At 55.0% G+C, this 24,299-nt stretch overlaps 1 protein-coding gene across 5 annotated transcripts in view; it reads left to right on the top strand.

Annotated features, from left to right (window-relative positions):
- LOC117645183 (lachesin-like) overlaps positions 1 to 24,299 on the top strand; it is a 57,037-nt gene that overhangs the window by 31,677 nt on the left and 1,061 nt on the right. For 3 of the 5 annotated variants that reach the window (XM_034385186.1, XM_034385187.1, XM_034385184.1), the window contains 7 exons: positions 1,380 to 1,538; positions 1,759 to 1,887; positions 3,405 to 3,622; positions 3,913 to 3,985; positions 7,244 to 7,294; positions 8,460 to 8,546; positions 14,173 to 14,277. In XM_034385186.1, coding sequence (XP_034241077.1) covers positions 1,380 to 1,538; positions 1,759 to 1,887; positions 3,405 to 3,622; positions 3,913 to 3,985; positions 7,244 to 7,294; positions 8,460 to 8,546; positions 14,173 to 14,277 — 822 coding nt within the window. The remainder of the gene's footprint in view (positions 1 to 1,379; positions 1,539 to 1,758; positions 1,888 to 3,404; positions 3,623 to 3,912; positions 3,986 to 7,243; positions 7,295 to 8,459; positions 8,547 to 14,172; positions 14,278 to 24,299) is intronic. The other 2 variants (XM_034385185.1, XM_034385188.1) reach the window with 2 other exon arrangements.

Genomic DNA, 24,299 nt, shown 5'->3' with positions numbered 1-24,299 from the left:
CGTAAAAACGAATCGCTCAATGCGCGGCGGCCGTCCCGCGTCCCGCCTCCGGAACACGCGTACCAACCTCTGTTATTAGAAAGAAGAAGACGCTTCCGGGTCCCGCCAGTGCCTTCAGTGTTGCCACACAAACGGGCAAAAAATGACCACGATGCACTCGAGTCGAAAGGGTTGCCAACCTCAGCCTGGGCAACTTCTCCAGAGGTGGGCTGAGATTGGCAACCCTGGTGCATCGTGGGCAATTTTGATACCTTGCTGTCGTTCGGGTAGTCACTTTACACTGTGCTTCGAAAAAAAACAGGACAACAACAAACGCAGTCACGCGCGTGGGTGGGTGGCGTGCCGGGGTTAGCACGCCAGGGAGAGATTTGGCGCGGATAGTGTGAGATAGCGCGTAATGCGGGGGATAACACGACAGTCCACTAAAGGCGCGCACACACTCCGTGTCACCGGCACTAAATCAATCAGGGAGCGGAGGAGGGAAAAAACCGTCAAAAACAACAACAACAAACCCCCACAAGCCCTGCCGTGAACATTAGGAAGCAGGTCGCAGTAGCAATTTTGTAGTTTCATTTTGAACACACTGGAAATAAAACACTCAACTATAGGCTTGTTAAAAAAACTTGTTTAAAAAAAATTAGAAAAGAATCCAGTTTTTGCCAGTGGTTATTCCTTCCCAGGCGATAGCCAATCACACGGCCGATAATCCTCCAGACCTCCCCCCCCCCCTTTTCTGTCTCGCTCACTCGGCTCTGGTTGGAAGGATACAAATACCTGCTATCTTTCTTTATTGTGGTCAGCGCGGGCGACGCGGTGACACGTCGCTTCATTTATCTGCAAGGGAGGGAGCGAGAGGGGGGGGGGCTGGGACAGATTGAACCGACAGGAGGGGTAGGACACAGACTTAGTTGCAGCGCGGACCTTGGGAAAGGGGGGAGGGGGGCGGAGCATGCCACGCTGTCTTATTTAAAACGTCATTTTTCATGTGGACGTGCTGGCTGCGCTGAGGTGCGGGGGAGGGGGGGGGGTCGCGCTGGACAGTTCCTGGACAACCGGGTTGGTTCCAGAGGGGACGCTAAAGACGTACGGGCTGCGTCCCGGCAAGGCCTTGCCAGGCTGGCCCATGCAAATCGGGGGACCGTCACTCAGTCACCCAATTTCCGCCCCGTTTTCCACCGAAACAGTCGGCAACGATCAGCAATTTTCTTGGAAATTTTCAAATCTTTACCAATTTTGAGATTCCGATTCGACGAGAAACAATGGTCCGGCTGCGGCAACATTTTTAGGCAGATTTTTTTTTAAAAAAAAAAGATTTTCAAATTTTGAAACCATCAATTTTTTTTCCATAGAAGTCTTTTGAATCCTTTTTTGTTTTCCAGTGCCGCCCAGCATCTCCGACACGCAGAGCTCATCGGACGTGATCGTGCGCGAGAACGCAAACGTGTCGCTGGCGTGCGCCGCCTCGGGGTCGCCGGACCCCGTGGTCAAGTGGAAGCGCGACGACAACTCCACCATCAACGTCAACAAGACCCTGGCCGGTGAGCAGCAGCAAAATGATGTTAAAACTTAGAAAAATGAGAAAAAATTAGAATTTTTTAAAATCTTTTAAAAAAGTTTTTTTTTTTTTGAAAAAATTTAAGTTTATTTTTGAAAAAGTTGGAAAATTTTGAAAAAACTTGAATAAATGGTAGAAACTTGGAAAAATAATTTTGGACTCAGTATTTGAACCAACGTTTTCTTTTTTGCTCGCGACTGCAGTGACGGAGTGGGAGGGCACCCGGCTGGAGATGAGTCGCATCAGCCGCGTGGACATGGGCGACTACCTGTGCATCGCGTCCAACGGCGTGCCACCCACCGTCAGCAAGCGGATCCGTGTCAGCGTGGACTGTGAGTTACTCTCTCCTCACTGTGTGTTTGTGTTTGTGTGTGTGTGTGTGACTACGCGGAAGGGAAGCGGAAAAAAGGCGCCACCCGCTGCGGTGCCATCACGTCGCGCCCCTCGCGCCGATGGAAACAACATCGATATGTATCGAAATTATCGATACTGTTGTTGTTGTTGCCTGCGGGTGAGCGCGGGCGGTGCAATTCGCAGCAGCGACTTGACTCCACCGCGACAGCGACGACGACACGCCGACGCGACCGGCTGATCTTAATGGCGGTTGTTGGGGAAAGTGTTGCCCCGCCAGGCCGGGTTGCCGCCTCTGTCTCTCTTGCGCTCACGGGGCGTGCCGGAAGGGTGCGAGAGAGACAGAGCAGGCAGGGCTGCCGCCGAGGGCCGTGCCTTCACCCCGCACCCAGGCCTCCTAGGGCCCCAGGCCTAGCCCCCAGACCCCCAGGGCCCCGTCAGGACCCCGTCAGGGACCAGGATTCAATATTATCCAGGATCGTCGGCGGGCGCCTTGTGGCCGAGCCGAGCCGAGCCGTCTGTAGCCACATCATGTACTCTTCCTGCATGCTAACAGCTGCCATCCACCCTACCAAACGAAGGAACGAAGGAAGGAACGAGCCGGGCGTGGCGGGGTGCGGCGGGGCGCGGCGGGGCGCGGCGGGGCGCGGCGGGGCGCGGCGGGGCGCGGCGGCGGCGTCAGTGCGGCGTTCGTGCGGAGGGGCTGCGGGAGACTGTCATCAGGGGTTGGGGTGGGGTGGGGTGGGGGCCTCCACCCTCTGTTTGACTCTCTCTCACCTCAGGGGGCAGGCGGGCCGGGCCGGGTCGGGCGAGTCTCCGGCGACATGTGTAGCCAACCTAACCCAGTTTCCTGCACCGCCACAGTCAGGTTAGCCAGGTCTTCCGGCAAGCCTTCCCGGAGAACGTGCCTCTGAGACTCCAGAACCTGGACCAAGCGGCGGCCTCGCCTGGAGCTCGTTCACACGCGATCCCATGACACTCCACCCGTGTTGGACAGATCGCGCCAATTGAAAATGGCTTAGAAGGCCGCGCTCTTTCAAGATTCCCTCTTTTAATTTCGCCCAGGATGTTGCTCGGGGTGAGCGGCCGCAGTGCGTGAGTTGGACCGCCTGCAAGTCGCGCTTGGAAAAGTTTCGCCGCCAATGGGAGCCATCAGCACGTCCTGAAGGCCGGGGAGGGAGGGGGTTGGTATGACGTTAGTGGTGGCGGACCCCTCCCTCCACCTGCCCATGCCCACCAGGGCCAGGGCCAGGACCGCACCCAAACTACCACGAGCACATCCCAACCAATCGACCTAGGGATATTTTTTTCTCGCCCCGGCGGCCTGGCGGCCTGGCGGGTCGGCCGCACTGGCCGAGGCCCTGACCGTGGGTGCGACAGAGACAGACACTCGTTCTGGCACCGTTCCTAATTGAGTTGCTGGCCGACCCTGGTGGGTACACTGTTCGAAAAAGCTCGCTGAACTGAAAACCGACCCCGTTTTGTTGTCTTGTTGCAGTCCCCCCCATGCTGCAGATCCCCCACCAGCTGGTGGGCGCGCCGCTGGGCTCCACGGTGACCCTGGAGTGCTCCACCGAGGCGCACCCCATCAGCCTCAACTACTGGACCCGCGAGAAGGACATGATCCACGAGAACAGCAAGTTCCACGCGGACACGCAGCGCGCCGAACTGCCGTACAAGAGCCACATGACGCTCACCATCCGGAACGTCGAACAGGCACGCGCATTCTTGTCAACAACAAACAAACAAATTTTAAATTTTAAATTTAGAATCTTCTTTATTTTTGGCAATGATTTATTTTTAAGATTCTAACTTATCTATTGTACTTATCAGTAAGCAAATTTCTACGTGGTGTCAAATTTTTTCAAAATTTTTCGCAGTTATTTTACAATTTGTCGCAAACTCAAAAAAAAATTGAAATTTTTTTGCATTTTTTTTTTGAAAAATTGGTCACTAACTTTTTTAACCAATTTGTTGCAAAACTTCTAAAAGAATGCTTTTTGCAGGCGGACTACGGCACGTACAAGTGCGTGGCCAAGAACCCCCGCGGCGAGACTGACGGCGTGATTCGACTCTACAGTGAGTTGGCTGCCCCGTCCACACGTCGTAGCGGACTCTCTCCGAGAGGGCGTCCCCTCTCTCTCGCACCTGTGTGCGGGACGCCCCGCGAGTCTGAGAGAGAGAGAGAGGGGAGAACGACTCTCGGAATCAGTCCGCTGTGTCGCTGTACAGAGTAGAGAGCACCCACTTCCGGCCCACAGGCCTCCTGGGCCAGCGCACAGACCAGTTCATGGCACACAAGCTTCCGAACCTGACAGAAAACCTGAAAAAAAAACTCGTTTTGTAATTGGCTGTTTGGGCAGTCAGTCGTTTCCGGGCGACTGCAGACCGCGGCACCGTTTCCGGGGCTCCGGTCGTGCCCACACTGACTGGACTCACTTATGGATGAAAATGCTGGCCGTCCCGGGTCCTCGCATCGGGTCCCCCCGCCTCGGGCCCGCCTCACATCGGCACCTGGTGACGTGGCGTCACCAGAAGCAATGTTTTCACATTGGGGTGGATGCCCCTCCCCCCCTCCAAGACGTCAGCAGGCGGGCTGTGGAATGCACAAATCCAATGCATTTCTGATCAGGTCGCGTGGAAATGACGAGTTGCCCCCCCCCCTCCCACTCCCCCCCCTCTTACCCCCTGGCCACGTCCCGCTTGTTGTCCTTGTTGCTCTTCTTACCTCTAGTTGTAATTCTTCCCCTTGGGCCGGGGCCACTGCACTAGGGGTGGAAGTCTTTAAGAAAGCGCCCCGCCAGCACGCAGCGCGGGCCTCCCCTCCCCTCCCCGCCACGGGGGCTGCCGCCGCGGGAGTGATTGAAACCCTTGTATACAATTTCAGCCCCTCCAAGCTCTCCTCCAGCATGTGGGAGATTTTGGACCGAAATGTGGGGGAAAAGAATAGAGGGGGGGGGCACGCGCGCTTAGCGGGGTGGGGGAGGGGGGGGGGGCGCACACAGACATGTGTTGAGTAGCAGAACACTGTTACTTCGCCATGCTTGTCACGTCGTCCAGGGGAGATCGGGAGGGGTGCGAGCGGCGGGGGAGGGGAGGGGGGACGCGGAGGGGAGGGGGTGACTGCTGATGAATGAGGGTGTCGTAGTCACGGGAGGCCTCGCCAGGCCTCGCCCCGCCAGACTCCAATGTCGCTTTAGATGTAACTCGCAGTCAATAGCCTGAAACGTTGTTCCTTTTACAGCCGCGCTTTTTGCGACTGTGCGACGCACCGCGCGGCCGGTGGTTCGAACCTCGCCAAATGAACTCGCTTTTTATGTACGCACCACGCTGGAGACTTGAATACACCTCGCGGGCGCGACGGTTCGCAAGTTCAAATTCCGAACTGGCACTTTTTTTTCCGTTCCGGCCCCTGTGTTGCCAACTTACACAGTCCACTAGGTGAAATTCGAGCACCTCGTGAACGGCGAGTTTTACAAGCGTTACGCGGAGGAAAAAAGACCAGAAAATCAAATTTTACAGTGAAATTATTATCTGCTGGACGCTCCAAACGCTTCCCGTTTTCGAGACTCAGACTAGTTTTGCGAGAAGTTTTTGTTAAGTTGGCACTCCCTGCGGTGGGTTGACCCCCCAGGCAAGCCAGGCTAGCCAGGCAAGCCGCGTCGGGCAGGCAATTAGCTTAAGTGCTGTCTCTGTCGCACGCTGTCACTCCGCTGTCTCACTCGCACTCCGCCAATCCAATTGCGCCCGCTATGTTATGCACCATTTTTCGCCGTGTCGAGGGTGGCGGGCCACTGGCGGCGCGGCGCGTGTTAATTCTCGAGTGGCATGCGTGGCATTGTCGAAGGGCGGACTCAAAATTCCACGAGCGAGGCAGTCGAACGGCAAGCGGTTCCCACGGTGCGCTGGTGTGGAAAGGGTTGCCAACCTCAGCCTGCGTACCACGCAACTTCTCCAGAGCAAAGTCCGGGATATTGCTTGGTCATCAGGCTGAGGTTGGCAACCCTTTCGATACTGGTGCATCGTGGGAATTTTCAGGCGTGCCAACGCTGGAGCCTCAGTGACGCCCCTCTCACAGGTTTATCGCGGGGTTGGTACTCCTGGAAATCCATTTCCTCAGGCGTTTCCGGTCAGTCGAGGTTGCCCGTCTCGTCACTGTGTGTATCTCCACGCAGGCATCGCGCGGCCTTTCAAAGCAGCGGACTTTTCGGAATCCCCCCCCCTTCCCCTCCTTCCTCCCCTTCCCCTCCTTCCCGCAATCGGCGCGCGTCGGTCGGAAAGAAAATAACCTCAAACTCACTTCTGCCAAAAGCATTCTTGGGAACTAATCTGACGCGGAGTTAACGCCGCGGCGCGCACGGGGCGGTGAGCGGCGTGCCGCCAGCGGCCCGCCACACTGTAAAAGAATCAAACCTTTTTTTGACATCCTTCTAAGTTTTGGAACTTGTGTGCCTTGAAACTGCTTCAAAAGTCTGTGCGTCCCCTTTGTATCGAGTGTGGCGAAAACGCCCACGCTTTTTTTTGTCGTCGAAGTTGTCCGCGGCCAAACCGGCCGCGCCGTGTTTCTCTGACCTTCGATGAAAAGTGCGCGGGAAAGAGGAAAATGCGGAAAATATGCTTGAGAAAAATGACGTCATCACACTGCCGCACATTTTCATACGCTGTCTCTTGGAGTTTCTTTTCCTAACGATTCTAAGTTGGTACTCACTTGCATGTTTTCACGAGTCACACGTATTCGTATTCGCTCTCTCGCTCATACTTTGCACAAGTTTCCGTCGGACGAGTTTTGGGCAAATTTCCGCAGCCAAGGTGCTTTAAAGATCATTCAAAAATGTTGTAACTTTGATTCAATACTGCAAATTTTAACAAAAAAAAAATATGGCAATACCTTGTCTGGGGAATGTTTCAACTCGATTCGACCTGTAGAGTCAGTAAGATGAAGAAACAAAATCACCTTCTCGTACTGACTCTAAACTAAATCTGAATTCAGTGTTCTTCGATCCCACCTCCTGCTGCGTCGAGTCGTACAAAACGCCAAAATGCGTTAAATGATTCATTTTAAAGCTTCACCACACCCAAAAAATCACTTCTTGGATAGAAAAAAATTACTTCTTTTTTTTTTTTTAAAGAAAAAATCTTTTTATTCAAACCTTTTTTTCTTGCAGAAAAAATTTCTAGTGTTAAAATTTTTTTTCTTATAAAAACCAAGAAAATTAAAAATCAAGAAACAATTTTGCTGGGTGCAGAAGTAAGATTTGCTGATGCAGGCAGGCTGAGGAGGTGGGATGTCGTTCTCGCACCGCTGCTACATATACCTGTGTGTCTGTCTGTCTTTTGGAGTGTCCACCACGCCCACCACCTCGCCACCGCCTCCACCGCCCACCACGGGTAAGTCTCACACACCCCGCTACGCTTTCCTTCTCACGACCTCTGCAAAATGACAACCAAAGCTTCTTTGTAATCTTAGTCCATTTTGCCGAACGGGTCCGACTCTGATGATCTTGTCTCTCGCTCTCTTTCTGTGGCCTTTTCATTCCGAGTGCCAGGCCGGTCGCCTGGACTCAAATGGACCAGTCAACAGTTTACCGCCGACTTTTCCTTGTTTCAATGTTTAAACAGACACTGAAATCGCGAAGCAGCGCGCGCGCGGCGTGCTGTGTGTCGTCTGCATCCCCCCCCTTCCCCCTCGCTCCGCCGTCAAGTTAGTGTCAGGCCATCCTGGACTGTCACGCTTACCACGATGTCCCCGTGACCCTCCCGTCGGGGGAGGGGGTGGGGGATTTCCTTTCCCATCGCCTGGACACACAGCTGCCAGATGGACATCCAGGAAATGAATCTGTGTCCTCGATGGGGCGTCTTCGGGAAAGGCGGAGGCTCAAATCCCGCCGGCGGCGTGGCGTATCTCATCTTTCTTAGCCACGGGGGGAAAAAATCGGACCACAGACTTGATTTTTTTAACCGAGCAAACTTTCCAGCTCCTCTTTCGAACAGTGTACTCTCACCGGCGGCGTCGGCGGCGCTTGTACTGATTCCGTGAGACAATAAATTTCTCTGATTCAGGGGTTCTCGCGTTCAAGTCACTGCCTCGGAGAGAGAGAGAGTGAGAGAGAAGGAGAGAGAGATACTTCTGGAGAGGGAGAGAGGTAAACAAAGCGAAGAAAGGAGTTGCCAAGTCCGGGGGCGTGGCGTTTGTTTACTTTGGACCGCGTCGGCATGCAGAGCGTGCAGAGCGTCGCCTCCCAATCCATACGCGCATGCACTGCCGGAAACAGGATCAAGTCAGAGAAAGAAAGAAAGAAAGAAAGAAAGAAAGAAAGAAAGAAAGAAAGAAAGAAAGAAAGAAAGAAAGAAAAGAAAGAAATTAAGAAAAAAAGGAACTAAGAAAAAAAGGAATTAAGAAAAAAAAGAGTTAAGAAAAAAAAGAGTTAAGAAAAAAAGGCATTAAGAAAGATAGAATCCGAGAGACTCTCACTCCGCTCGGACCGCGAGGCATTTTGATCCCGGAGATGGTTTTGGCGGTTGGACTGAGCCACTGGTGTCGGATTGGTTGCAGACCCGATCGTGGAGACGAGGGATGAGTCCAGCAGTAGCAGTAGCAACAACAACAACGTGCTGGACTCGTTCCGGGAGAGGGACAAGGGTAAGCAAATCAAAGAGCGAAACTGTAGTTAAAAGTAGTTAGTGGCTTTATTACTTCTCTTCGGCAAGTAGTTGACCCACCTTCAACTTTTGATGTCCAACTAAAATTAGTTCGGCAAAGACACGACGCAAGAATTTTTTTGTAGATCTTTCGGTTCCCTTCCGATGCCCGGGATGGTTTTTACAGAGGCGTAATAAAACGATCATGGGAGGGTCAGCCCAAAATATTGGCCAAATATAAAAATAATGACGCACTTCGCGTGGCGAGACAAAACGTGACGTCACGTGGCCCAGACGACCTCTGCGGGTCGCGTTCACAATCAAACACAAACGCACCTGTTTTTTAAAGGTTGCTAAAGGTTTTCCCGTATTTTTGGTTGGGTTCTGCACTGACACCCGAGGGTTCGCGCGACCGGGTGATACGTGAGCCGGGTTGCCTACTCGCACCTACTGGGACGGAAAATGACATGACGAAGACAAAGACGCGAGCCAGGCAGGCAGGCAGGCAGGCAGACAGGCAGCCAAGGGCAGCGCCCTGCTGAAAAGGGGGGAGGGGGAGACGCGTCGTTCGGAAACATAAAGAGAGCAAACAGTGTGGGAGCGGAGCAGGGGAAGGGGTTGGAATTTGTGGGATGGACGTGTGGGGAATATTCACGGGATTTGCCGTCACTGACTCCCATTTCTCGATTATTTCACTTGCCGCGCATCAGCCTTCGCTCCGGCCTGGCTTCGGCCCCGCGCGTCGCGACGCCTCGCCGCCGCCGGCACACAGTGGGCCAGAAGACCGGTGGGGCGGACAAAACTCTAGACGCGTTTTGAGCTCCAGAGTCGCTAAATGGGACGCGAACCGAACGTGTGACCCCACCAATGGATTGCACTTCGAACGAGGAATCCATTGGTGGGGTCACACCCGGGTGGAAAGAAGTTTAGTTTTGACTTAGTCTGGACTGTAGTAGTAGACTGTAGTACCCAAACTGCAATTCTTATAGCAGTCAAAATAGAAAAAAAACCAAAGATTTTTTTTATATTTTGGACCGCAGTCCGGAAAGTAGTTAGGAATGCAGTTTGGATGCACTCTCCAAGAAGTTTCGTTTAGACTCCTCACTGGACTTCAAACGATGATTTAAATTTTTAAGTTTAACTTTCTTCTGTCTGCATTTCCGAAACGTAGTTGGACGAGAAACTATACAGTAGTTCTCTTTTTAAAATTTTTATGGGTTTTGGCTGCAGTTTATCTTACGTTCCAAGCTCAGTCGCAACTGTGCTTTCTCTGCATTAGTTTTTGCACATACCCAGTATACTTGTAAGGTGCTTTTTCGATTGTTGATTAAATTTGAAAAAAATATCATTCTTAGGTTACAGTTTCGTATTGCGTTCAAGATTTGCAGACTCAACGTTAGATGGGAACGTAAATTTGACTGCAATAGATTGGGGGTTCTTACGGGGTTTCCAATTTTGTCTTGTTTACCCGGGGGAAACGAAAAAACCCCCGCAGTGAGACAGAAATTAGCTACGTTGTCATTTTTACCAACCCCTTTTTCAAAAAATTTCTGCCGGTAAAGTACACGGTGGACGTCGTCACTTAAAGGATGACAATGGCGAAGAAAAACGATGTGGATAAGGACCGAGTGCAAAAATCTATTGTAAAACTGCAATGAAACTACAGTTAAACTGCACATCCGATCGGTGTGCCCCGAGAACAGGCCTTACATCAAACACAGATGCAGCAGCTTTTACCGCTTGCCAAGGTTTTCGTATTCTTGGTCGCAAACCCGAGGACCGCGGGGAACCGGCCAAGTCCGGGAACTTAACAACGAAAATCTACTACGGAATGAGAGGCGACGGGGTTCAAAAAGGCTTCCAAATGGGAAAAGAATAATTTGGATTTTGCAGCAATTGAAGCCCTATAGGGAGGAACCTTATTGACATAAAGCGACCCAGTTGGGATTAGGGGGAAGGGACGGAAATTTGGGTGGAGTGTGGAAAATATTACGGGAATTTCTGTATTCCAACTGCTAAAATTATTTCACTTACAAACATCACTTCGATGTACCGGGTTTTTCTGCCCTGAAACTGCACTCTCCCGCCGTCTGACTACCAATGACCGGGGGCGGTTAAAACTACAAGAAGTTTTACTTCATTTATCTCGAGACTTGGGATTGTCCGCAGCCCTTCAACAATTAAGTTGCACTTTAAGAAAAAAATTACAGGTGTTTCCACCGGGCACGTTCGGTTCGAGACCTGTTTAGCGACTCTGGAGCTCAAAACGCGTCTTGGGTTTTGGCCGCCTCCATCGGTCTTCTGGCCCACTGTGCGCCGGGGGGTCCCCGACAGCTCCACACTGTCAGCGGCCAGCAGAACTCTCTGTCAACACGTTTCATGGCCTTGGAGTCAACTCTTAATTTTTAGTCGATTTGTGTGGTCACTTTCATTTGGGTACGCTACTTATTTTTCGTTAGGGTGTGCTATTTAATTTGTCAGCACACTTGGTTCTAAATTTGGAAGTTCTCTTTCTTCGCATTTTTCTGACTTAACTTTTAGACGCGGACGCATTTGAATTTGACTGTTGAATTTTTCACGAAAACTGCTGCTGCGGCATCCCAACAACATTTACCGCGTGGCCTTGGCGGAGGAGACGGCGTGTTGTAGGGATCTGGAGCGGGGAAGTTAGTCGGGACGGGGCGGGGCGGGGCGGGGCGGGGCGGGGCGGGGCGGGGCGGGGCGGGGCGGGGCGGGGCGAAACTGGGATGAATCCCTTTACTTGCTTAGGTACCCTAGCCTGCATCTGGTGCACGCCATGCCGCGCATAAGGCTCCCATTACTCACACGCAGTTCCCTCATATTGGAAGTCGAGTTGCTAGTCCGTCTCCCCTTCTCCCTCTCTCTCCCTCCTCCTTCTCCTTTAATTTACCTGGTACACTTCGCAGAAAAAAACAGATAAACAAAAACGGCGAAAATTAATCGCCTTAAAAGTGTCCAAATAATAATGGTAATGCGACACGGGGGTTGCGCGCACCGCGGCCCACCACTCTCCCTGGGGAACGTGTGTGGGAGAGGGAGAGAGAGAGAGAGAGAGAGAGAGAGAGAGAGAGAGAGAGAGAGAGAGAGAGCACCTGTTGTGCTGTCAATTAGTAGCCTTCGAGCGGCTGGCCGAGCCTGGCCACTGCATGTCCATCCGGTGTCACGAGCCTTGACCAGCGACTGGCGTGGCGGCACCACGGCTCATAGTCACGGAGGAAGAGTGATTGATAATCGCTGGACACACACACACGAGGTTTGAAACGGGTGCCGTGCCGTCCGGGCTGGCTCGGAGTCTCGCTCCGACCAGCAGCATCTCCGGGGGAGAGAGAGAGAGAGAGAGAGGAGCACCCGACATGCTGCGCCTTCTCTCTTTCCTTTATTTATTCCGACCAGGTTGCTTTCCATAATTGAAAAATCACGTCGAGTTTAAATCTCGGCGCGGCACGGGGCTGGGCGGCTGGTCGCAGCTGCTGCGTGCGGACAGCTGTCTCGACCACCACCTGCGCACCTGCCTCACGCACACACACACGCGCGCACACACACACACACACACACACACACGGACTAACGGAGGGGTGGCTTGTAGTGCTCTGGAACAGTCCTCCCTGCCTGCAGCCTCGGCCACCGAATCGCACTCCCGGCACTCCAGGCACTCCAGCACGGCGGATATTGAAATCGCCGACGGGAAAAATTTATACCAACCGGAATTCGAACCCGCGGGCCCACACCGCAACGGCCATCGCAGTACAGCAATAATTGGCAGCGCCGCAACCCGCGCGGCCACCGAGACACGCCGTAAACGGGGCGACGAGGGCGTCGGCGTCGGACAAGACGTCGCCGAGATTGCATAACTCGGCGAGGGGAGGACCTCGGAGGCCTGGAGGCCGCCACGCCGCATGCCGACGGCGCGCTGTGCCTCGGCCGTCAAGGAGTGACCCCCCCCTCCCCCCTCCCCCCTCCCCGCCCCGCCCCGCCGACGCTACTGATGTACCGACAAAGCCGAGCGAAGCACAGCCAAAGCACTCCGCCTTTTCGTGTTTTCGTCTTGCTTATCTCCTTGGCGGCGGGGGCGGCGAGGGCGGCGGGGACGGGGCCAGGGGATGGGAGATGGGGGGGGGGGGGAATGCACACTTCCGGCCGAAGGTATTACCGCGCCTCGCAGCGTGGCGCAGCGTAGCGCAGCCTCGCGGTGGGATATGAGGGCGAAGCACGCCCAAGCCATCATGTCAAACTTTTTATTCGTTGCTCTCGCGCTAAACGGCCGCTCTCTCTCTCTCTCTCTCTCTCTCTCTCTCTCTCTCTCTCTCTCTCTCTCTCTCTCTCTCATTTACCTCGAATCTCGCCCTTTAATCCTCCATCACCCTTCCTTACCTCGCGAGGCATGCCTTAAAACGGCCCTCTTTTAATTAATTTGCTCTTACAGGCGGCCATATCGCCGCGGCTGCGCCGTCCCCGTCCTCTGCCAACCCCCACCCCCTCCCTCACTCACCTGACCTTCCCTGATTTTCCCTCTCGCGTCGCGGGGATCCAAGCCTCAATTTCCATCTCCCCGCTGATGCGATGCGACCTTGCCACGCCCGGCCAGGAGCTTGGAGGAGCCGGGTCACTACGTGCGCAGCCGTGTTCTAAAAAAAAAATTAAAAAAAAAATTTTGAAAACAAAAAAAAAAACAAATTCTTCTTGAAAGAAAATGTTAGAGAGAGAGAGAGAGAGAGAGAGAGAGAGAGAGAGAGAGAGAGAGAGAGAGAGAGAGAGAGAGAGAGAGAGAGAGAGAGAGACCACCGATGCCGACGCGGTTCCGACGACTTGACCCTCGCAGTCAGTCAGTCAACCCGAGGAGTCTTATTGTTCTGCCTCCTCCCTTCCCCCTCCCCCTCCTCTCCCCCCCCCCCCCCCCTCTCTCTCTCTCTCTCTCTCTCTCTCTCTCTCTCTCTCTCTCTCTCTCACCGCGACAACCCGCGCCCCCTTTCACGCCGCCTTCCCTTGCAGGCGAAATATTTTGATGATCGCGAAATAAATGCAAATAAAAAAAGGGGGAAACGAAAGCGCGCGCGACTAGTAGTGAGAGGGAGAGAGAGAGGGAGGGGGAGGGGGAGGAGGGGAGGACGACAGAGACAGAGGGAGAGAGAAGAGTGAGTGGCGGGTGTTTAATGAAAAGCCGTGGAGAAAATTCTTTCCTTCTGGCGGCACTGGCTCACGGAGTCACGCGGCAGGGATCCCTAAGGATACGTCTCTGCCCCCTTCCCCCACTCACTCGCAAAAAAAGGGAGAAAAAATTAGGGAAAAGAGGAAAAAAATGGTTTGCGCGAGGAGGCTCCTGTAGTGGTTAGGGAGGAACACGGAGCCTGTCGATGCCAGGAAATGAGAAGATGAAATGAATTGGGTGTGAGAGAGATGGAGAGAGAGAGGGGGGGACGAGGAAATCAGCGTGGGGACGAAGAGGAGGCTCCAATAAACACTTTTATTTTTATTTTTCACTTTTGCTCTAGAAAATAATGATTGAAATGCGGTGGTATAGAGTTAAAAGGGGCGGACTTAACTTTGTGACAAGTAATTCTCGTTTAATAATCGCTTCTTGTGATTTCCTCCCTCGTTTCCTCCGCCAGGTTCCAAGTACCTGTCGAGCCTCAACGAAATCAACAAGTCGGAGCACAAGTCGCTGGACGCCGGTGGCAAGGGGCCCCGACAGGAGTGGCCCCCGGGCAGAACATGTAAGTCTCAGCCTTCTGGTACTAAGCTGTTGTGGTGGGAAGTCGTTTCCTGGATTGAGTCAAAGGGCAGAGTTGAAGAAAATAAATTAATCCTTCCATCGAATGAAATGGCGGCCTTTGGCGAGGGCCGCGGTAACGCCTGCCATCGAGAGGGTGGGCCAGCCCGCAAGTCTCGCTAGCTCACCGGGACGGCCTACCTATCAGGCGCTCAGGCGGCCAAAACTCCAGACGCGTTTTGAGCTCCAGAGTCGCTAAATGGGACTCGAACCGAACGTGTGACCCCACCAATGGATTCCTCGTTCGGAGAGCAATCCATTGGTGGGTCACACGTTCGGTTCGAGTCCCATTTAGCGACTCTGGAGCTCAAAGCGCGTCGGGGACTTTTGGCCGCTTCCACGGTCTTCTGGCAAATCCCTTGTGCTGTGGCGCGGGTCTTCCCTCACAGTGGCGCGGCTGCAGGCACACCGCAAGCAAGCCGCGGTTTGCGGCGCGGATCGAGTTAGGCGTTACGGCGTTACCGCCCGGCCACTTGTTGCACGCTCGGCCGGCCGGGGGGAGGGGAGGGGAGAGGGAGGGGGATGGGAGAGGGAGGGGGAGGGGAGGGGGGAGGTCCCCGAGGACGCAAAGCCAACAGGTGGCCGGGGTAGGGGTTGAAAATGAGAAGGGCGTCTAAGTAAAGAATGGCGCCAAATCCCTGAATCGACTTGGATTAGTAGCCGCTCTGTTTTTCTATAACAACCTGCTCTCTAAATTAAAAAATTTTCAGGGTTTTTTGGACGACAATGCAAAAAGTTTTGTTTTGGCGCGAATCATATTGTTGTCGCGATGAGCAGAGAAGCGGAAGTAAGACTATTCGAGGGATGCCATTTCAAAACATTGGCATGGCCTGAGCCCTGCTCTCCAGTGGATTGCTCTCCGAACGAGGAATCCATTGGTGGGGTCACACGTTCGGTTCGAGCCCCATTTAGCGACTCTGGAGCTCAAAACGCGTCTGGAGTTTTGGCCGCCTCCACCGGTCTTCCGGCCCACTGTCGTCGTCGCTGTCAACGCGCACCAATTTCCGCCCCGAGGTGACCTTGCAATCCGACTAAGTGACCCTCCGTCAAAGTGGGCCATTATCAAGTTGTCACCTTCGAACACTCGACCCCCCGGCTCGGCCCGGCTCGGCCCGGCTCGGCTCGGCTCGGCTCGGCTCTGTGTCCCGAGGACTCATCCATCATGGCCATCGCGGGACAGCCTCGAGGGGTCGGGGACGTCGGGGAGGGATTGGTCCTTCATCCAGGATATGAGAGGGCGCGGCGAACTACCTTCAGAGCGACGGAGAGAACCGCCGAAGTGCTGCGGTGTAGTGGCAGCCCTGGATGTTTCCGCCTCAACAACAACCACAACAACAACGATAATTTGCGTAGTATTGCACAGTGGAGAACAGATCCGGACGACAGAAGTTTGATCGAATACGTTGTAAATACCACCACATCGGCTGACTTTCGTTCTGAATCGTGTGGTTGGCTTTAGCATCGCACACAAGCAAACTGTTGAACTTTACAAAAAAATTAACACTTAATTCCAAAATTTTTATTTTATCTTACTTTGAATCGGCTGAGCCGTTTATGAGATTCAGACCACCAACCTGACGGCAATAACGGTCGAATCATGCGAAAAATGAGGAAAACTGAGCACCTTAAAACGAGGCTTGCTAATGGCCCTGGCCCTCCTTTTGTTCCACGTCTCATCTAATTTATAAATGGGTCCCGAATACGCGACAAGTCCGACCGGCCGGTGCGGTGTCGGCAAGGGGGGGGGGGGGGGGGGGGGGGGTCAGTGGTCAGAACACAATGCGGCCAGTGAGGCGGTGGCGCGGCCAGCAACCCATTAAATCTGCTAAACGATAGATTAGCCCCCAGCGCTGCCCGTGCACTGTTTTAAACAAAACAAAACCGGCTTCTCGCCCCTTTTTTCGCGGGCTGCTTTCGGTCCGGTCTTGTTTCTCGAATGCGCCTCTCTCTTCCTCTCCGTGATGCGAGCTGCGCTGAAGCAGAAATAAGCGTGTAATCCACGCCACCAAAAACCCGATTTCAAAATTTTTAAAAAAATTCTAAATTTTGAAATGGGCCTTTTGAGTTTTTCATGAGTTTTGCCGTGTGCCACTGCTGTGTGCTGCATGCACCCCGTCGTCGTGGTACTTCTGTGGCCATGCCGACCGAATCATTTGGCCGGGGACGAAAAAGCGGGAGGGAGGGAGAGAGAGAGACAGAGAGACAGGGAGAGAGAGAGAGAGAGAGAGAGAGAGAGAGAGAGAGAGAGAGAGAGAGAGAGAGAGAGAGAGAGAGAGAGAGAGAGCGGGGGGATGAGGGCGTACAAATGCGGCCAACGTAACAATCGCGCGACCCCGCTGCCGCCGCTGCCGCATCCCCATTTGGGTTGGCACCCCTGTTCGCCCTGTGCGGCCGGCTCGGCTTGCCTGCTGCCCAACCATGCAGCCAGCGGCAGCCAGCGGGCCCATTGTTGAATCGAACGCAAATATTCCTCTGGCCGACTCTTTGCAGTGATAATCAAAGAGTGTGTAGCGCGAGAGGGGGAGGGAGGGACGTTAGGGAGACAGATTATTTGCGAGGAAATGGGAGAATGGGGCCACGGGCCACCACGGCCTGCTCGGCCGCCGACGGGGACAGTGAGGAGGGTTTCCAACAAGGACAGTGTTGCCAACAGCACTCTTGTTGATGCTTTGTTGTTGTTGGCGTCGCTGGAAAAACTGCTATCTCCGTACCAGTGTACCGGAAGGGGGACTCAGTCACAATGGGATCAGGCCACGGCGCAGCCAAGCAAAAGAGGAGAAAAACGGACCAAAAGGGAATTATCAACAAGGCCCTCGCGGTCCTGGACCTGCCGCAAGCACGATAGCCAACCGCTAAAAAACAAATCGCCGAAAATTTCCCTCTTAAAAAGACAAAAAAGAAAAAAATTACAGCTGCAGCTTACATTTTGTGCGTCGGGGTGGTCTTCTTTCTTTTTCGTTGCCCCTGTGGTTTCTTTACCGGTGTAGGTGCAGTGTGTGTCCAAAATGATGATGCCAGGCGGCGGTGAATGCGTGCGTGCGGGAGGGGAGGGCAGCCAGAGGCAGCCAGGGGCAGCCAGCCCACCGCTTTTGGCATTTTGCGAAGCGCTCCAAATACATTTATGCCTGTCTATGAGGGCGACGTCCCCGGACGTGCCCGGCCGGTTTGACAGCGACCGGCCTCCCTTCCTACACTGAAAAAGTTAAAAAACAAAAACAGACGACAGCACGCTGTTGCTGCGACGCAAGGTTGCCACATGGGTGGGCGAAATATCCAAATCCCAGTGCTGAAAGGGTCGCCAACCTTAGCCTTGCTCAACATCGGGGCTTGGCCGGAATGCCTAGGCCGAGGTTGGCAACCCTTTCGAGGTGCATCCTCGTATTTTTGCCTCTTTTCGTGACAACACTGCTGTACGGATAGAAGTGGGCGGCTCGGGTTCGACTCCCGGCTCAGCTATTCAAACGTTCCCCTTTGAAATCTCCCCGACACCGACGGGTAGGAAAGCTCACAGAATTCGATTAGTCCATCTTTAGCGCCAACTTCGCGCGTTTTGAAGCAAACGACTTCACCGGTGACGCTTCGCTCCGAACGCTCTAAGTTGCCCCATTCGACTCTCACCCACACACGCACCACACACACATACATACACACACACAGGCGCCTTACAAGTGGAAAAGCAGGGCGTATCCCCCACCCCAGACTATGACTCACAGTGAGCAATAACAGAAGGAAACAGTTAGACCGCAAGTCGAACATTGTCGGGCGGGAAGCCGGGAAGCCAGCCACTTACTGACGCAGGCCTGCGCAGGCCCGCCTTGCCGGGCCCGGTCCGATGCCCCGATCCCGCGCCGCCATAACCTATTGTCACAACTTTGCCAAGAATTACTGCGATTCAAGTTTGGGCGCTGCGAGCCCGCGGGGAGAGAAGGGGGAAGGGGGAAGAGGAGGGGAGGGGAGAGAGGTACCAGTTGCCACACCGCGTTGAGCTCTGTGGCCGGCCTATGAGCCTGAGGTACTACTGTGTGTGTGTGTGTGTGTGTGTGTGTCTGTCTGTCTGCGAGTGTGTCTTTTTGAGAAAAGGCCCGATCGCGAGATTGCGACGCAGGCGCGAATTTTGAACGCGGCGCTGCTGGCCAAAAGGCAAAAGGTCCTCCCTCAAGGACGGGTCAAGGCGAGAGGTGGAAATAAGGGACCGCAGAAAATGTGGCCAATGTGGTCGGTCGTGGGATGTGGGGCGGGACGCGGTGGCCGGGACCTCGCTCCGTCCCTCTCCCTCTCTCTCTCTCTCTCTCTCTCTCTCTCTCTCTCTCTCTCTCTCTCTCTCTCTCTCTCTCTCGCACCCCGATAGAGACGGGGAAGGCCAGGCAGGGCCCAACCAATAATGATAATCGTCCCGACTGGCTCCAATTCATTCATTGTGCCGAAAAGGCCAGAAGGCCGGGACCGCTCAGGGGGAGGGGGAGGTACTCTCTCTCTCTCTCTCTCTCTCTCTCTCTCTCTCGCAGTGGAACGTGGCCAATCGTCCAATCTTGCGCCAGTCTTGGCAGAATCACCTGCCCGAATAGGCCGCGCGTTGTAAAGAAGTCACATCACTTGAGTCCCGACGATCGTGCGTTCGATCGTTCCCACAGGTTGCCACACATGTCTACCCAACTTGAAATTCGGCCGTAAAATACTTGTCATTTTTAAAATGTTCTTTTAGTGCTGAAAATTTTCATCTCGTGATATTGACATTGAAGATCGTGTGACCCCACCATTGGAATCCTCGTTCGGAGAGCAATCCATTGGCGGGGTCACACGTTCGGTTCGAGTCCCATTTAGCGACTCTGGAGCTCAAAACGCGTCCGGAGTTTCGGCCGCCTGCACCGGTCTTCTGGCCCACTGTGGTGCGGCTTCCCAAACTCGGCGCGCTACGCCGCTTTGCGCGCTTTGCGGGACGAAAGCCCGCAACGACTTCCTGAGCTCCGCCAAGCTCCGCCAAAGCTCCCCAAGCTTGCCGGCTTGCTAATCCCACATTTTCCATCTGCCGTCTCTCTCCCGCCGTCTCTCCATATTAACGGGCGATGCCTGCCTGCCACGGCCCGCCACGCCGTATCGGACAACACGCACCTGTATATAAAATTAAAAACAAACAGACCGGGGCCAAAAAGCGGCGAGGACTGAAAAATCTCGTGAGCGAGGAAAGTGGGCGGATCATAATGGGTTTCATGTCAGGAGGGGAGAGAGAGAGAGAGAGAGAGAGAGAGAGAGAGGGGGGGGGGGAGGACCGCCGCCACCACGACAGAGTTTTTTCCTTCTGCTCCCCTGATGGGCAGGCCCAGATAGTAGGCGAAGCCGGCCGCCTTATTCTAAGTCCCGTGATGAACGAGTCCGCTCTTTGACTAGGGTTCGTGTGTGTGTGTCTGTGTGCGTGTGTGCGCGCGCGCGCGTGTGTGTGTGTGTGTGTGTGTGTGTGTGTGTGTGTGTTTGCTCACGCGCGTGCCCGCGGTGAGCTTCCGCGGAATGCCTCCGTGGGTTTGCTGCACTCTGGAGGCCCCCCCCCTTCACCACTACTACAATATACTCACGCGCTTGCACGCGCGCGCACGCACACACACACACCTACACAGAAACACACACATTGTAAGACAGACACTCACTCACACACACACCTGCACGTAATTTGAAAAATCTTTCATCATGATTATTTATTTTTCTTGGCAAATGCGCATACACACACACACACACCCACACACACACGCACACACACTTAATGAGGATGAATCGGTGCACCCCTTTCTCCGCAATGAGCCGGCCCGTTCGCCCTGGGCGGTTTCAAAGATTTCCCTACATGCTTAAATAGTATGCGGAGTCCTGGAGGGAGCGGTTCGGAGTTGCCCTCACTGGGCCGTGCCGGCCCTGGCCCGCGATGTGTCGTTGAATGCTCGCTTGCAGTGGAGGAGACGAGGGGTCGGGTGGGCGGCCCGGCCTAGCCCAGCCGGCCGGGCCGTGTTGAATGGGGCAAGCCCCGTCCGCTGGCTGCCGCTGGCCCACTGGAATGGCAAACTCGGTGCCTTTATCAAGCGCGGTCCGCCAACGGCAGCCAAAGGCAGGCAAGCGGGCAGACTGCCTGTTTGCCCTCTCTGTCGCACTCACGGCGCGCCGTGGAGGAGCGAGAGAGACAGAGCGAGCCGGCCTGCAGGCAAGCAGGCAAGGCAGTGGACCCGCAGTTCGACTCGTGACAAAAGCGCGCTGCGTGGCTGCGTGTGTGTTTAGGACCGTCCCAGGGTTCTTGGCCTCTGCAATTGCACTGCCAAGCCGACATTAGCAGGAAGGGGAAATAATTTGCAGTAGTTGGGGAGCTTTTTTCCAAATCCAGTGGGCCAGAAGACCAGTGGACGCGGCCGAAATGCCGGACGCGTTTTGAGCTCCTGAGTCGCTAAGCAGGACTCGAACCGAACGTGTGACCCCACCAACGTATTCCTCGTTCGGAGAGCAATGCATTGGTGGGGGGTCACACGTTCGGTTCAAGTCCCATTTAGCGACTCTGGAGCTGAAAACGCGTCCGACATTTCGTCCGCCTCCACCGATCTTCCGGCTAATCCACTGTGCGACGACTTCTCACAGACGGCGGTATTCTCGACGCTTGATCCATAAAAACCCGTGTGAAAACGCGGAATGTGGGACGCGCCTGAGGAGCCCTCGGAGAGCCTCTCCCCTTCACACCGCGGTTCAATCAGAGTGGCAAATCTTGCCTTCGTTTTTTGCACTCATCTATCATCCGCTCTCATTTGGCTGAGGGCACCGACCGAGCGCGGAAGGGTCGTTACAGTACTTGGAGTTCCCTCTCGCAAGAAAAACAACAACCCGGTCGATGCATTTTCGATTTCGGTTCGGTGTCACTGGGGCGAGGCGAGCTCTTCGAGTGCAGGCTCGACGACTACAGTGTCGTGGGGCGACTCCCTCCAGGTGCGGGCCACACCCACACTGCGCACAGTCGGCCCGGTTCAAACGGAGCCAAGTTTCGCAGGGGGAGGGGGGAGGGGAATCTGCCCGACGAACAAATGTCACCGAAGTTAAGGCTGACGTGCTGTTTCGACGGGCTGGCTGGGCCGGGCTGCAGACTGAGTCTGTCTCTCTCGCACTCATGGGGCGTCCCGTTTAGGTGCGAGAGAGACAGAGCGACGACTCTCTCGAGACTGTCTCGTTGAGGTGCTCGGGGTGTCACCACACCACAAAAAATGATAGCGCTGTGGGGGCTGCGATCAGAGGGGTGGACTATCCGGGCTCAACAGTAGTGTTGCCAATCTGTTGGAGCAATTTTTTTTATCTCTTCAAATTTAAAGTGGCTTAGTCTGATCTCTTTACCTTTGAAGAATTTTGGTAAATTTCGGGGAACCGTAGACGGTGAATTTTGTTTCAATGAGTGGGCGGACGGCAAAAGAGCAAGGCGGGGTGGAGCTGGCGGTGATCAGTGAGTCAGTAGTGCAGCGGAGAGGGGGGGGGAGGGGGGTGCGCTTGGGGTGCAGTGGTCGCCCGAGGCCAAAGTTTTCCGAATCGAGGGGCAGCGCGGTCCACCCTGGCGATTAGGTAACCCACCTCGCTCCAGGTCGGGTCGTCTCTCTCGCACCGTGGGGTGTGCCCCTCAGGTGCGAGAGAGACAGAGAGAGACAGACCGCGTCTCGGAATCAGTCGGCTCAGCCGCCACGCCCCAGGGTCCGTGCCGGGCCGCGGCGGCCTGGGGCCCAGCAGAATGGTTCCGGAGAGTCGCGCTGTCTCTCTCGCGCTCGCGGCGCGTCCCGTAGCGGTGCGAGAGAGACAGCGCGGCGGCCTCGCGAGGGGATGGCGCCCCTAGGCAGGCAGGCTGGAGCCCTCCGCCCCGGCCGCACAGTGGGCCAGAAGACCGGTGGAGGCAGACAAAACTCTAGACGCGTTTTGAGCTCCAGAGTCGCTATTTGACTCGAACCGAACGAGTGATCCCGCCAATGGATTGCTCTTCGAACGAGGAACCCATTGGTGGGGTCACAGGTTCGGTTCGAGGCCTGTTTAGCGACTCTGGAGCTCAAAACGCGTCAAGAAGTTTGCCCGCCACCACCGGTCTTCTGGCCCACTGTGCGCCCCGCGCCGCGCCCCCCGAGGCCAAGACGAAGCCAAGCCTGGCGAAGCCTGGCGGCCGTTTGGATTACGTGACACGCAAACCCGGCGAGCCGCCCCGCCCCGCCCCGCCCCGCCCGGCCCCGCCCCGCCCCGCCCCGCCCCGCCCCGCCCCGCCCCGCCCCGCCCCGCCCCGCCCCTCCCCGCCCCGCCCCGCCCTGCCTGATAGCGCGCACCTGGCCGGGCCTGAACGCCTCATCTCAGGATGCCGCGGAATAAGGATGGCGCGACACACGACGCCCCCCCCCCCCTCCCACGCGTCACAGCGTGCATTTCAATAGGCGGCCCCGCGAGGGAATCCCCCGCCAAATTTGGATGATGACGTTGCAACGGAGAGTGACGTGACCAGGGCTGCGCTGTCTCTCTCGCACCCCTACGGGACGCTCCGCGAGTGCGAGAGAGACAGCGTCGCTCCGCAAGGAAACGCGGCGGGGAATAAAAATGTTATTTCTCGGCCATGATGAGCGGCGGCTGGTTGGCGGCCCTGCCCGGGCGGCGCCAGGTTTACCTCCAGTGCTGCTCGTTTGCCGCGGTGTTTGTGCAACTGATATTCTTCGCTCCCCTGCCCGGGACCCGGGAGGATCTATCTATCTATCTATCTAGCCTCGGCCGCGACTGGCTGGTGCGCATGTGCAGCCTGACACGCCGCCAGCGACCTAACGCTCGGGGTGTGTTGTCCGATCCGCAACCTAACCACCCCCAAAATAAAAACGTTGAATTTTATTTTTAAAAAATCCCACTCTTTTTATTTTTAATTTTAAAGACATTTTTCGTTGAGGGTTCTGAAAATATTTGTTTAATTTTGAACTGCCAGTCAGCGAAAGATAGTGACCAACGTCGTCAAGAATCCATCCGAGTTGTTCCTCGGCCTTTATTGAATGTGAATGAGCCGCTAGTACTCGCAACGCGGCATCCCACTATGAATCCGTTTGGAAACTGCGTGCATTGGCGTTCGTTTTCACGGCCTGTCTCGGCCCGGCGGCCCGGCGGGACGGCCGTTAAAAAAGGCGCGCTTTTCCGGCCGCTCCTTCTTGGCGGCGGCGCGGCAGTCGGGCGGAGAGAGCGCAAACCAACCAACACGCGGAGGGCGGGAGCAGGCGGGAGGGAGCGAGCGAGAGAGATGAAAGGTTGCAGGAAGGAAGGAAGAAGCGAAGGGAGGGTGGCGGGGGAAGTCAGCGCGTTGACATGAATTGGCAATCAGCCGCAGCCCCGTACGTGCCGGGGGAGGGGGGGGGGGCATCGCCCTCGACATCAGCGTTACCACCAACTGCGGCCGTTATTAGCGGGCAGACTACGTTACGCGTTACGCAACACCTCAAGACTCGCCCGCGGACAGGACCTCTCTCTCTCTCTCTCTCTCTCTCTGCGTATGCACCACGGCCTTTGAGGGCCATCGTGAGCCCGGTAACCGCCACCTCCACCATCATGACCATGACGTTGACGCGATGATATCGTATGCGGCTAGTGCGTAAATTTAAAGTCTGAAATATTTTTTTTGCTTTTTAAGTTTGCTGTCGGTTAGAAAAAAGTGCATTTTGGTTCGATTAATTCGCTGGATAAAATACCTCATCACCCTGTATGTTTTTTTTTTCGAAATTGTGAACCACATTATATTTTAATTACCATACATCTTTTCATTCCATTTTTGTTTCGTTTTAAGGATTAGGGAAAGCGAGAGAATTTTGAAGTTGTTTTCTTTTTCTGCGCCTCCGTGCCGTTCCTTTCCCCTCTCCCCTCCGCCCGGCCGGCAGCCTGGCCCGGGGGTGGACTTGCCCAAAGTGCAGTATGGGCGTTAGGGCGATGGGCGCAGAGCGCTGCGGAGCGCGGTCACAT

The sequence above is a fragment of the Thrips palmi genome, unplaced genomic scaffold (genome assembly GCF_012932325.1).
Source record: "Thrips palmi isolate BJ-2018 unplaced genomic scaffold, TpBJ-2018v1 HiC_scaffold_18, whole genome shotgun sequence".
Classification (NCBI taxonomy): domain Eukaryota; kingdom Metazoa; phylum Arthropoda; class Insecta; order Thysanoptera; family Thripidae; genus Thrips; species Thrips palmi.
The sequence above is the reverse complement of the archived record's forward strand: the minus strand, read 5'-3'. Positions and strand labels throughout refer to the sequence as shown.